The 10,936-nt window shown below is 36.9% G+C and overlaps 1 protein-coding gene across 1 annotated transcript; it reads left to right on the forward strand.

The window, feature by feature from the left end:
* The first annotated feature begins 3,327 nt into the window (after positions 1-3,327).
* LOC110369753 (macrophage mannose receptor 1) lies at positions 3,328-10,201 on the forward strand. The gene is made up of 6 exons (XM_021325298.3): positions 3,328-3,461; positions 5,589-5,731; positions 6,116-6,269; positions 7,943-8,104; positions 8,739-8,999; positions 9,490-10,201. The coding sequence occupies exons 1-6, from the start codon at positions 3,422-3,424 to the stop codon at positions 9,660-9,662; spliced, it is 933 nt and encodes a 310-aa protein (XP_021180973.1). The 5' UTR covers positions 3,328-3,421; the 3' UTR covers positions 9,663-10,201.
* Positions 10,202-10,936: the final 735 nt, after the last annotated feature.

The raw sequence follows: 10,936 nt of genomic DNA on the forward strand, positions 1-10,936 counted from the left end.
CACCAGACTTTTATTTTACACCTTTTTACTATACTTACCTTCATCGCGGTCAAACCTTAAATAAACACGATTCAATTCATAAACATTGGCATAATGTATATTCTAGCGAAAGACAATAACATCTGTCTGTACTAATACAATAAAGGGGGTTTTTCGCTTGTTTGTTTGGAAAATATAGAGCAATGAATCATTTTTTTTTATTTCATTTAACAGAATAATGTTTGTTTTTGCTCAAGTGATCTTTTGCCCTCGCGTGGTTATGGCAGTCTTGCTAGTGTCGGTGTTAGTGTGTGAGTTCGAAGTTTGGTGGGTTACAAGAGGTAGGGTATGTCGTGTTGTGCTCATGCATATTTATTTTGTTGGTTCCTTGCACAAAACCATTGCAGTGACTTCACGCGTGCAGCTCGCGAGCCGCGCATGAACGGCACATTCGCCAGATGTGGACGCACTCTAATGGATGTTATTATAAACCTTCACCTTCAATCATGATGTCCTCCTAGCCGATTATCGGCTACGGTGGCTGTTCTCATGTAAGGAGATTAGCCAACTGCTCAGGACATATTACAGTGCACAAGCATTTGCGCAGACACAGGTGCACTCACAATTCCTTCACTCTCAAAGCCCGATGGGACGGCAATCCGGCACGACCGGAGAGAGATCAGGCGCAGGCCCGTCATTTACGTGCTCTCCGATGCACGGGTGTATCAATCACTCCGGGCTGCATCGTGAGTTTCTAAAACCCACAAAGCGATTTCGGCTCAGCTCTGGAATCGAACCCGAGACCTCGTGCTCAGTAGCCGCACTTGAGACAGCTAGAACAACGAAGCAGTTAACATCTTCAATCACTCTATTAAAAATAAACCGCACAAAAATCCGTTGCGTGGTTTTAGATTTAAGCATGCATAAGGGATATAGGGACAGAGAAAGCGACTTTATTTTATAGGTACTATTTAGTGATGAAGTGATAGTGATTCATCCGAATACATTATCTGGAGTAATAATGCCATTGTGACAAGATTTCGTCCTAATGGATTCTTAATCTCTGAAGGGACTAAGGCCGATATGTGTGGTAAGTAAAGGTGCTCGGAAACATTCTCAAAACAATAAGATTACTTCTTTACGTTGATGATGATAATGTGTATAAAAGCTAGTACCTACCTAATGATGACATCACTGCTTATGCTAGTTGGTAGTTCTATGTACACACAAGTCAATAACTGAGATCTCAGGGGCCCGATTCTCCTAATTTTACTTAAGCAACATACAATTCACATTCGACTGAGATCCAATCACGACTCAATTACGATTGAAGCGTATGGTGATTCAATTATGAATCATATTGTCTGTAAATGATTTACGATTGCAATATGATTGTAGAACAAATCACCAAAATAGCAGACCAATCGCAAACCTATCGAATGTCGTTGGAATACGATTGGTCTTATATTAGTGGCAGAATGCCCGATATGGTTAAAACTGATACCTATTGCGATCATTTTGCTATCCAATTTTGACATGATTAACTTAGGAGAATCGGGGCCATATCCCAGTGCTGCCGTCCGCATACAGACAATTTATTATCTGAGTTATGAAACCTATACCGTCATTTGAAATCCTTGGCAGTCGTTACGCAAAAGCTAGTACCTAAAAGTAAGTACTGGGTTGGGGAGGTCAGATAGGCAGTCGTTCCTTGTAAAACACTGATACTCGGCTGCACCCGATTAGACTGAAAGCCGACCCCAACATAGTTGAGGAAAGGCTAGGCAGATGATGATAATGAAATCTATGCCTTATGATAGAGTAAGTTCAGACATTCTGTTTACTTACTCGAAAAGTACCACAGATATCGATAAAAACTCGAGGATATTCTCAAAAATGTTTATTTTATAAATATTGTTTTAGTTTGATTAGTATGTAACGCTGACATGTACCTAAACGATGTGGTCGTCTGTAATTGGGAGCGCACTCTTGACCTATACTGTATAATGGCATATCTTATGTAATTGTGTGACTCCTGTTGACAATCCTAGTAAATTACAGTTTCACGGCTTCAATTCTAATACATAAAAGCAGCCAGTTTTACCGACTAGGTACTGATAAAGTCTCTGATAGCTTATAATGATACTTATCTGACAAATAAACTATAACTTTAAAAAGTGGTGAAGGGCGGGTGTTTTGGGGGCTGTCTTTTGTAGAAAAACACCACTTTTTTTCTCATTTCTGCACTTTTTGAACGTAAAATCTATATTTGACGTTCAAAAAGTGCAGATTTTCAGCCTACTTTGAATAAATGACTTGATTTTTGATTTGATTTTGAATATACATAGGTTATTGGGATGTAGCGGCAGTCCAAATTGAAAATCCTTGGCTGGAAGCTGACGTCAAACAATATGAGGTAAAAGGTAAGTATTGACTGTCCATACTCATCTACTTAGTTTTTCTGTATTTTGCCTTACCTTTTGAATATTTTAAATATTTGTATACGGTTCTTCAAACCATACAGACAGAATTGTGTTGCTGGGGAGTTTGTTTCACCACTTATTCTTCCCAGCAAAAACACATAGGAAGTGGTGAAGGGCGGGCGTTTTGGGGGCTGTCTTTTGTAAATTTGACCTTCAAAAAGTGCAGATTTTCAGCCTACTTTGAATCAATGACTTGATTTTTAATTTTATTTTGAATATATAGGTTATTGGGATGTAGCGGCAGTCCAAATTGAAAATCCTTGGCTGGAAGCTGACGTCAAACAATATGAGTTAAAAGGTAAGTATTGACTGTCCATACTATTTTACTGAGTTTTTGTTTCGTGTGGCTCTGCCCACACTCTGGTGGAACTATTTCCTGCATCAGGATAGAATAAAGCATATGAAATTCGTTAACTATGGGTAAAATGCAAAAAAATATTTTAAAAATTAACGAGGCCTTCTCTGAAGAATTATTTTCTTGTACCAAAACAAAAGAGTTTTCAAAATTGGTCAGTAGTTTCAGAGACTACCTTTTATAACCTCATAGACTTGGAACTTGGACAATACTATAGACATTAGCAAGATCGACACAGCTACGAGTAGGCAGAAGATCACTTGAGGAAAACATCAAACATTAGGTATTTCGTTTCGGTAACAAAATAAAAAAAATGTGTCGTCCCTCTATATTTTCTGAGAAACTTCTTCTGAGAACTTATCGATGATAGTATCCGTCAGTCTTAGTAAATTATATGTTTACGTTTGTAAGAACAAACATATTATACATATGTTCCTTGTTCGTGGGAATTAACTCCTAGTACGTCGATTGGTGAATAAACTATTAATGTTTGTTAGACATTTATCTTTATTGCTTGCATACAATAATAAATATACTTACTTATCGCTGGTCTGGGGCTCTTGTCATTACCTAGAGCACCTCGGGAGCGGACACTGTCGAGATAATGGAGAAATACGTGATTGTAGTGCTCAGTGTTGTGCTAAGTAAGTTATTTTTATATTCATTAATTTTTCAAATTTTATTATGCCAGTGATTTAAAAAAAGGTAAAGATTTAGGCAGTTTTTTTTAAAAGGCAAAGCTTTTAGCTTGTTACCGGAAGGTGTAAGTAGTTTTTGTTTACTTTTACAAGAAATCTCGCGCATCTCGCTGGTGAATATGAATTCAAGTGAACAAATTCAAAGTGAACCAAGTTAAGCAGTAACTATCTTTATGCGTTTTCTTATTTATACTTTTAATGTATTTAAAAAATAATAATTTGTTTCGTGGTGTGGAACTATACCAAGTCTTACTTAATTGTATGAACTGAATTATCCGTTATTCCAAATGTTCAAATTTTTGCATCGTTAGTCTGGTAGTCGCAAGTGCCACTGCGGATCATGGGAATCCGTTCCTACCTCGATTCCTAGATTCCAGGAAAATAAGGTTCTAAAGTATGCGATTTGATAATGATTCAAATAATTTTCTGAGAGACCAAGTTATCGTCTGTCATTGTAGTACCTATGTATATGGGTAAAGAGTATGTATATACCTAGGTAACACGCGGTCATTTAATATGAATCATTAGGTATATAGTCATGACACTGCTACTGACCCAATGAGGAAAGTCGCCAATAATAAGTGAAATTATCTCCACGACAATGAAATAAACATCCGAGAAACATGTACATAGGTAGGTAGATACAGGATATGGAAATACTACTAAGTGTGGAACCTTTGTACATTTGCTAGACTATAACCAGGCCTCTGTCACTCGACGTACTTGCGCGCGATAAATGCCTACCGCTCGCTGGGTTACCGGTAGCCCCACGCGGCTCAGGGCGCACAACAGTCACACGCGCCGCGCGCGCTCCAATATTATTATTTTTATTTCGTGGCATGTTATGCTGTTGGTTTTTATTAGGTTTTTTAAGCTACCTCACAAATTGATGGATTATTTTGAGTTGTGTTGGTTTATATGCGACTATTGTAAGATTTGGCAACATTTTATATGTATGAACTTATCTAGTCATTCTATTTTTTTTTAAATAAATTAACACTTATCTACTTTATGATTTTAACAACAGAGATCCTTAGGTACTTATTTTACTTTAGATACCTACTTAGTTATATGAACTGTATTGTGAGTTTTGTAGCTCAAAACACATCTCGAGTGTAAGTAGGTATAGTTCTGGTCCAACTTAATGACGACTCGGAACATTACGCGTGTCGCTACGCAGAAACCAATTTTAGGTATGTATCAACACTCGGCGGAGTTGTACCATATGGGGTATGGCACTTGTGCTCGAAAAATAGTTGGAAACCGCCTTTGATTTTGACGAAAGCTTTACTTAAGTACTTACTTACCTATGCATACGTATTAGGTAATATTTAGTAATATGTACTCATACTCCATTTTAGTATTCAATACAATAGTTAACTAAAGAAAAATATTCTTGATATTACATTACTTTTTATTTAAAAACTCAGTTTTAAAATATCTAATAGTTTTATAATCTTAAAATAAGCGTAACTTTGTTTTCCTACTTAAATATTAATAAGTTGTAAGAAGCAACCCTAAGCACGGCCACGGCACGGTTGCGGTCACTGAACTGTGGGCTATCGCATTGGAATAACAATCAAGCGCTCGAGCTTTTAAGGTTCATTTTATAACGCAGCTAGGAATTTGTAGGTAGTTGGGGAACTTGTAGGTGCTTATAACAGTAGGTATGGACTTTTTTGTATGGAGTGATTTATCTGTTACGTAGTAACTATTATATAATCTGTGCTATAACCCTTCTTAGGTGATGATGTCCGCCTAGCCAATATCGGCCACGGCGGCTGTTCTCATTTAAGGAGATCAGCCAGCTGCGCAGGACATATTATAGTGCACGAGCATTTGCACAGACACAAGTGCACTCCCTATTCCTTCACTCTCATAGCCCGATGGGACGGCAATCCGACGCCTCGTTGGTCTAGCTGTCGCAAGCGCGGCTGCTGAGCACGAGATCTCGGGTTCGATTCATAAATGTCGGTCCTGCGCCAGATCTCCCTCCTTCTTGGGTACGCGTATAACGCATGACTATCGAAGCTATAGCCAAAATAATTCTTAAAATGCGCTCTTTCTCCACAGCCTCCACAGTTGTCCAAACGGCCTACAAACCAAACGCGTTAAAACAATACCGAAAAGACTATGAGTACAATCCTAAGACAGATGCATTCTACAAACTGCACATCGAGTCAGCGAGGCATTGGGAGGTGAAGGACCGGTGTAAGGTAAATAACCAACACTTGTTCATTAAACTGTTGAATATTGAAAAACTTATGTGAACTAACTACCTATGCCACATAGGGTGTAAACATCTCTTATGAAAAATGTTTAGACGTCGTTCCAAGAATTTACAGTAAAATTCCCAATGAAAATAAAATATTATCTCTTTATAAATTTAACAACAAAACCTTACAATTAATCTTGACTGAGATATGTTACTACACCGTTGATGAGTTTTTAGATGACAAATTTTCACCTCAAACCTTAATTGTATTTTATCACTTATTTTCAAAGTCTAAACTCTAAACCATATTTGTACACGCACTGTACTTATTTTTTATATTGGTACATACTAGGTTTTACAAATAACAATGACTTTGACTTCGAAGGTGGAGGGAGCGGAACCAATGGTCCCGATATCAGACTTCGATATAATGCAAGTGCACGCCATGCTGAAGCAGTTCGGTGACATCGGCAAGTATGTGTGGGTGGGAGATGATGGACTTAGCCATGATTCTGCTGAGGAACCCGCTATTATTGATTGTGAGTATTAAAGGATATTTCGCTAGCTATTTCGAACCTTGTCTTCTATTTGACGTTTCGTATGTAAATTTTTTGAGGTTTCTATTAGAAAAAAATCGAAGTGAAAGTTCAAAGTTTTGGACACCTATGACTGAGTAAAGGTGAAGGAAAATAATTTGAGAAAACCTGGTTTTTAAAGACTAGAAAATTGAGCCCAGATTGAGCAAGCGTTGTGATAAGCGATCATTCCTTGTCTTTTTAAGAAGAGGCATGCCATGCAGTGGGTTTGGTAATTCAAAAAAGGTGATGATGATTTTTAGTGTACAATTACCTAGTAAATAAAAAGGCACAAACTGCCGATATTGTAGATTGCAGCTGCAACGGTTTTACCTATCCGTTGATGATTCAGTCGGATCACGTCAGACTAGCTGAGCGTGGGTATTTCACGCACGGTTAAAGAATACGGTTTGTGGTAACAATAATAGAAAAACATAGGTAAGGTATACTTAATAGGTATTTGGAACAAGCACATCGGTAAAATTCGAGGAAGAGAAAATAGAACTACATGGATTGTCTATCAGTAACTGGTCAAGCGTAGTCTAGGATTAATAGACACGTAGGTAGGTACATTAGATAGAACAATGAATATGTAGGTAAATTATTTAGGGGTCAAAATTATACTAATATATTTTATAAAACTGAAGAGTTTGTTTGTTTGTTTGTTTGCTTGAACGCGCATATCTCATTAACTGGCTGGTCCGATTTGATTTATAGAAGTGTTAGAAAGGCTACTTTTATTCCCGGTACGGGCAGTAGTTCCCACGTTAGGCGGGCGAAACCGCTGGCAGAATGTAGTGTAACTAAGTATATTTTAGCAGACTAATTAACGGAAAAAGAACAATGCATTATTTTGTATGAAATATCGTGATAACTGATGTAAAGATGTCATCTTTATTCAGTCACTGGCAAGACACATATAAGATAAACATTGAAATCATATGTGTTTACCCATGTAAGTAATGTCTTGTAGGTACTGTTATTATTTCCTCTCTGACATTTGATATAAATACCTAAGTACATTATGTATATCAAATTATCTAGAAATTATGGGTCAATGCTTCCCAAAAGGTGAACCTAGTCTAATTCTACGTAATTAGGTGGTTAGTTCTCATAACTAATTACATATTGTCAAAGTAAATAATTATTTCAGTTCAGTAAATACCTGATGATCTGTGTGGTACGCCTTTGATTTATTTAGGCAACTATTCTTAGATATTTGCGTGCTTAATGAACTACAAACAGTTATTAGGGATACTTTCATAACTACATTTGGTAGCTTGGTTTCAAGTACGTAGTTTGCTCTATTTAGGGTTGATATGAAAGGTTGCGTCTTGCGTGGACGATCAACGCGAATTAAGTAAATTGAAAGGAAGAAAATCCATTCGACGCAAACTGACGCTCACAAAATAACACAGCATTAAAAAGTAGAACAAAGAAAAACAATTGAAAAAATAATAACAACAATTTTGCGTCATATTTGCGCAAAAATTTCAGCGCTCAGATTTTAAGCATACACGCATAGCATGTTGCGTTTGAGCTCGAAACCTCGAAACTTGAATGAGGGATTTGGAGATCTCTCACATAGGACGCACGGTAAAGAAACTTTCTACTTAGCTCCCTTTTATTAATTCTAGTGGATCCCGAAGACGATGATATAGAAGAAACAGGGGAGTGCGATGTGGTGACGCGTGATGGTGACATAGAAACTATGTACTGCTACCGAGATCTGCCGTTTATTTGCAAAGTGGAAGCTAAGGACGCTCCCTATGACCCACATTGCAATGTCTTTGGGAAAGGTAAGTATGAAAAATAATAATGTAACCAGTGTTAAAATCCTTACTAATATTATAATAGCGAAAGTACTCCTCTTGTTTTCTCTTATGTTCTCTCTTATGTACTCTCTTATATACTTTCTTATATACTCTCTTATGTAGGTACTCTCTTATATACTTTCTTAGGTACTCTCTTATGTATTCCTGTTATGTTCTCTCTTATGTATTTTCTTATATACTCCTCTTATGTCCTCTCTTATGTACTCTCTTATGTACTCCTGTTTCTGTCTCGGTTTCACACCAAAATTAACCGATTTTAAATGGGATACAGATGTATGTGCACAATGAAAACCTACTACAATATGAGAAAGGATATAGGCTACTCTTTATCCAGGTGCGGTAAATGGTTCACGCGGCTCGTAGGGGAAACCACGGGAACAGCGGTTATAATTAATGCTAACAAAAGTTTTAGTCTGCTTAACTTTTACTAAAAACGCTAAACACCTACCTAGCAGATGTAGCAAATGTAGTTGTTAGAAAGAAAAGAAAAAACGATTTTTCTTCCTTAATTCCCATTCTTACTGATGAAATATATACAGCCCTACACTCAGTAGCTTTTATAACACAATCAAAATTCAAACAACACACTTTTTTCTAGACTACGTACACTACCCATTAGTGGGCAGTTGCTACAAGATCCCGAAGATCGCATATTCTTGGAGCGAAGCCTACTCTGAGTGTTTTGCGGAGGGGGCTCATCTCGTGGTCATCAACTCCGCGATGGAACACGAAGCCATTTGGAACCTTACGAATACAGGGCCTAAGGTTCCAGGTGCCAGAGCATCGTACTTCTTCTTTGCTGGCTACAGAGCAGAAAGACCGGTTGGATTTGAGCCTGTTGAGTTTAGGACTATATTTAGTGAGTATTTACTGCTTTGCTCCAGTTGCGTTTGTATAAGTTGTATATTCAATTCATTTATTTATTGCGTACCGTAATGTATACAGTTGTTGGTATATAATAATTTAGTCACAATTATGGACCTTTCCGGGCACAGCATAAACAATAGTAGGACAGATTAGAGGAGGAACAATGCTATGGCAGTCAGCCATAATTAATTAGTGATTAACATGAAGCAACTGCCTATCTGACCGCCTACATCCAGTTACCTGTGTAAGATTGTTTGCCAGCCTTTCTGGCTTCTGTAGGGTTTGTGACAACCCTTCACGATTGCTAGAGATGTTCAAATCACAACAATAGGGGGATGGGTCCTCTGATGATATACCACCTCAAGAAAGTAGTCGTAGTTTCTGAAAATAATTAAGTTTTGATCATGTAGCAGATAATGATGGAGCTTAAGCCACCGAATTAAGTCATGCTCAGATAAAGGCCTAATATTTGTCTTTTTCAGACCAAACCTTAGACGAAGCTGGCTTCAGCGCGTGGTCGGAAAACGAGCCAAACAACGCCCTTCACAACGAGTACTGTGGCTCCATCTTCCAGAATGATGGCAAACTAAACGATCTGGACTGCTCCCATCGTTTCGCATTCATTTGTGAAATAGAAGTCACTTGGTCTCCATAGGTGACATATAAAAGATGGACTTTATAAGTGTTATATTCAGAAAAAAACTGAAAGGTACAAAAAACTAAGGGCAAGGAGGTTCCAGATAAAGTTTTAGATAGATATCTGACAGATAAAGACATTGAAGTTTAGAAGTCAAAATTAAATCCAAAGAAAGTACTCGGATATTTAAAACTTTATCTGGAACCTCTGAAATTAGTCTGGAGTCTAGAACAAGAGTTTACAAGAGCATTCGCTTGCAGCGTATTTGCAAAATTCTTCAAATGTAAACCTCTGTTTACATTACACAAAACACAGCGTTCTTTTGTTTTTCTTTTTAAAATCTATTTCTATCAGGTGGGAATTTAATGATCTTTCACTAGCTTTATACGTACACTCAAAAGTAACAGTTAGCTAAGTAAATTAATGCCGACTATTCTCAGCCGCTGAAATAATGTAATAAACACTTTTGGAAACTAGATAACTAAGTTACAGCAATTGTGAAGAACTTGTTATTAATTTAAAGTCTAAGAATGTTCGAATGAGTTGCCTGTCGTCAATAAATATATAATTAGGTACATAAATATATATATATATTAAAGGTCATTTAATATAATTATGTAATGTAAGCTTTTACATATAAAGTTAAGATATACCTATTACCTAGGTATGGAAATAATTGTAGACTTAAGAATATAAATATTTTGCTTTCTTACTTGTAGTTTCATTTACGATAACACTTGCAATTTAATTTTTGATAAGTATTTCACTTGACAGAAATATAGACTTACACCTGTCATTGCATATAGAAATAGTCAATTCAAACCATTGTATTTCAAACAAATGAATCAGAAATGTAAAATAACAAAAGAACAATACATATTGAGGAAACACAAAGTAATTTCCCTGAAACTGTTCACAAAAACTAAATTATTATTTTGATGAAAATTGGGTTCACAATACGACCCTATAATGTAGTCCTTCATAAAGAAAATGGATGGAAATGACAACTGGATTGGAACCATTTCTTTTACGAACGAGAATATAAATATAAAAGAGAGAATATTTTAGATTGAACTAGGCTCCGCCCGCGGTTTCACCCGCGTATCGAGATAACTGCTTCCCGGAATAAAAATTCTATCTCTAAGGTCTAAGCTACATCTCCTCTAATTCCCAGCATTAACGGTTTAGCCATTCTCGAGTTTCAAGCAGTATAACTAACACGACCTTCTTTCATATTTGTACGCACATACTATATAGATGTATCTCAGTCCGTCTTTTCTGTATTCAAACGG

The sequence above is a fragment of the Helicoverpa armigera genome, chromosome 9, assembly GCF_030705265.1.
Source record: "Helicoverpa armigera isolate CAAS_96S chromosome 9, ASM3070526v1, whole genome shotgun sequence".
In the NCBI taxonomy this organism is placed as follows: Eukaryota; Metazoa; Arthropoda; class Insecta; order Lepidoptera; family Noctuidae; genus Helicoverpa; species Helicoverpa armigera.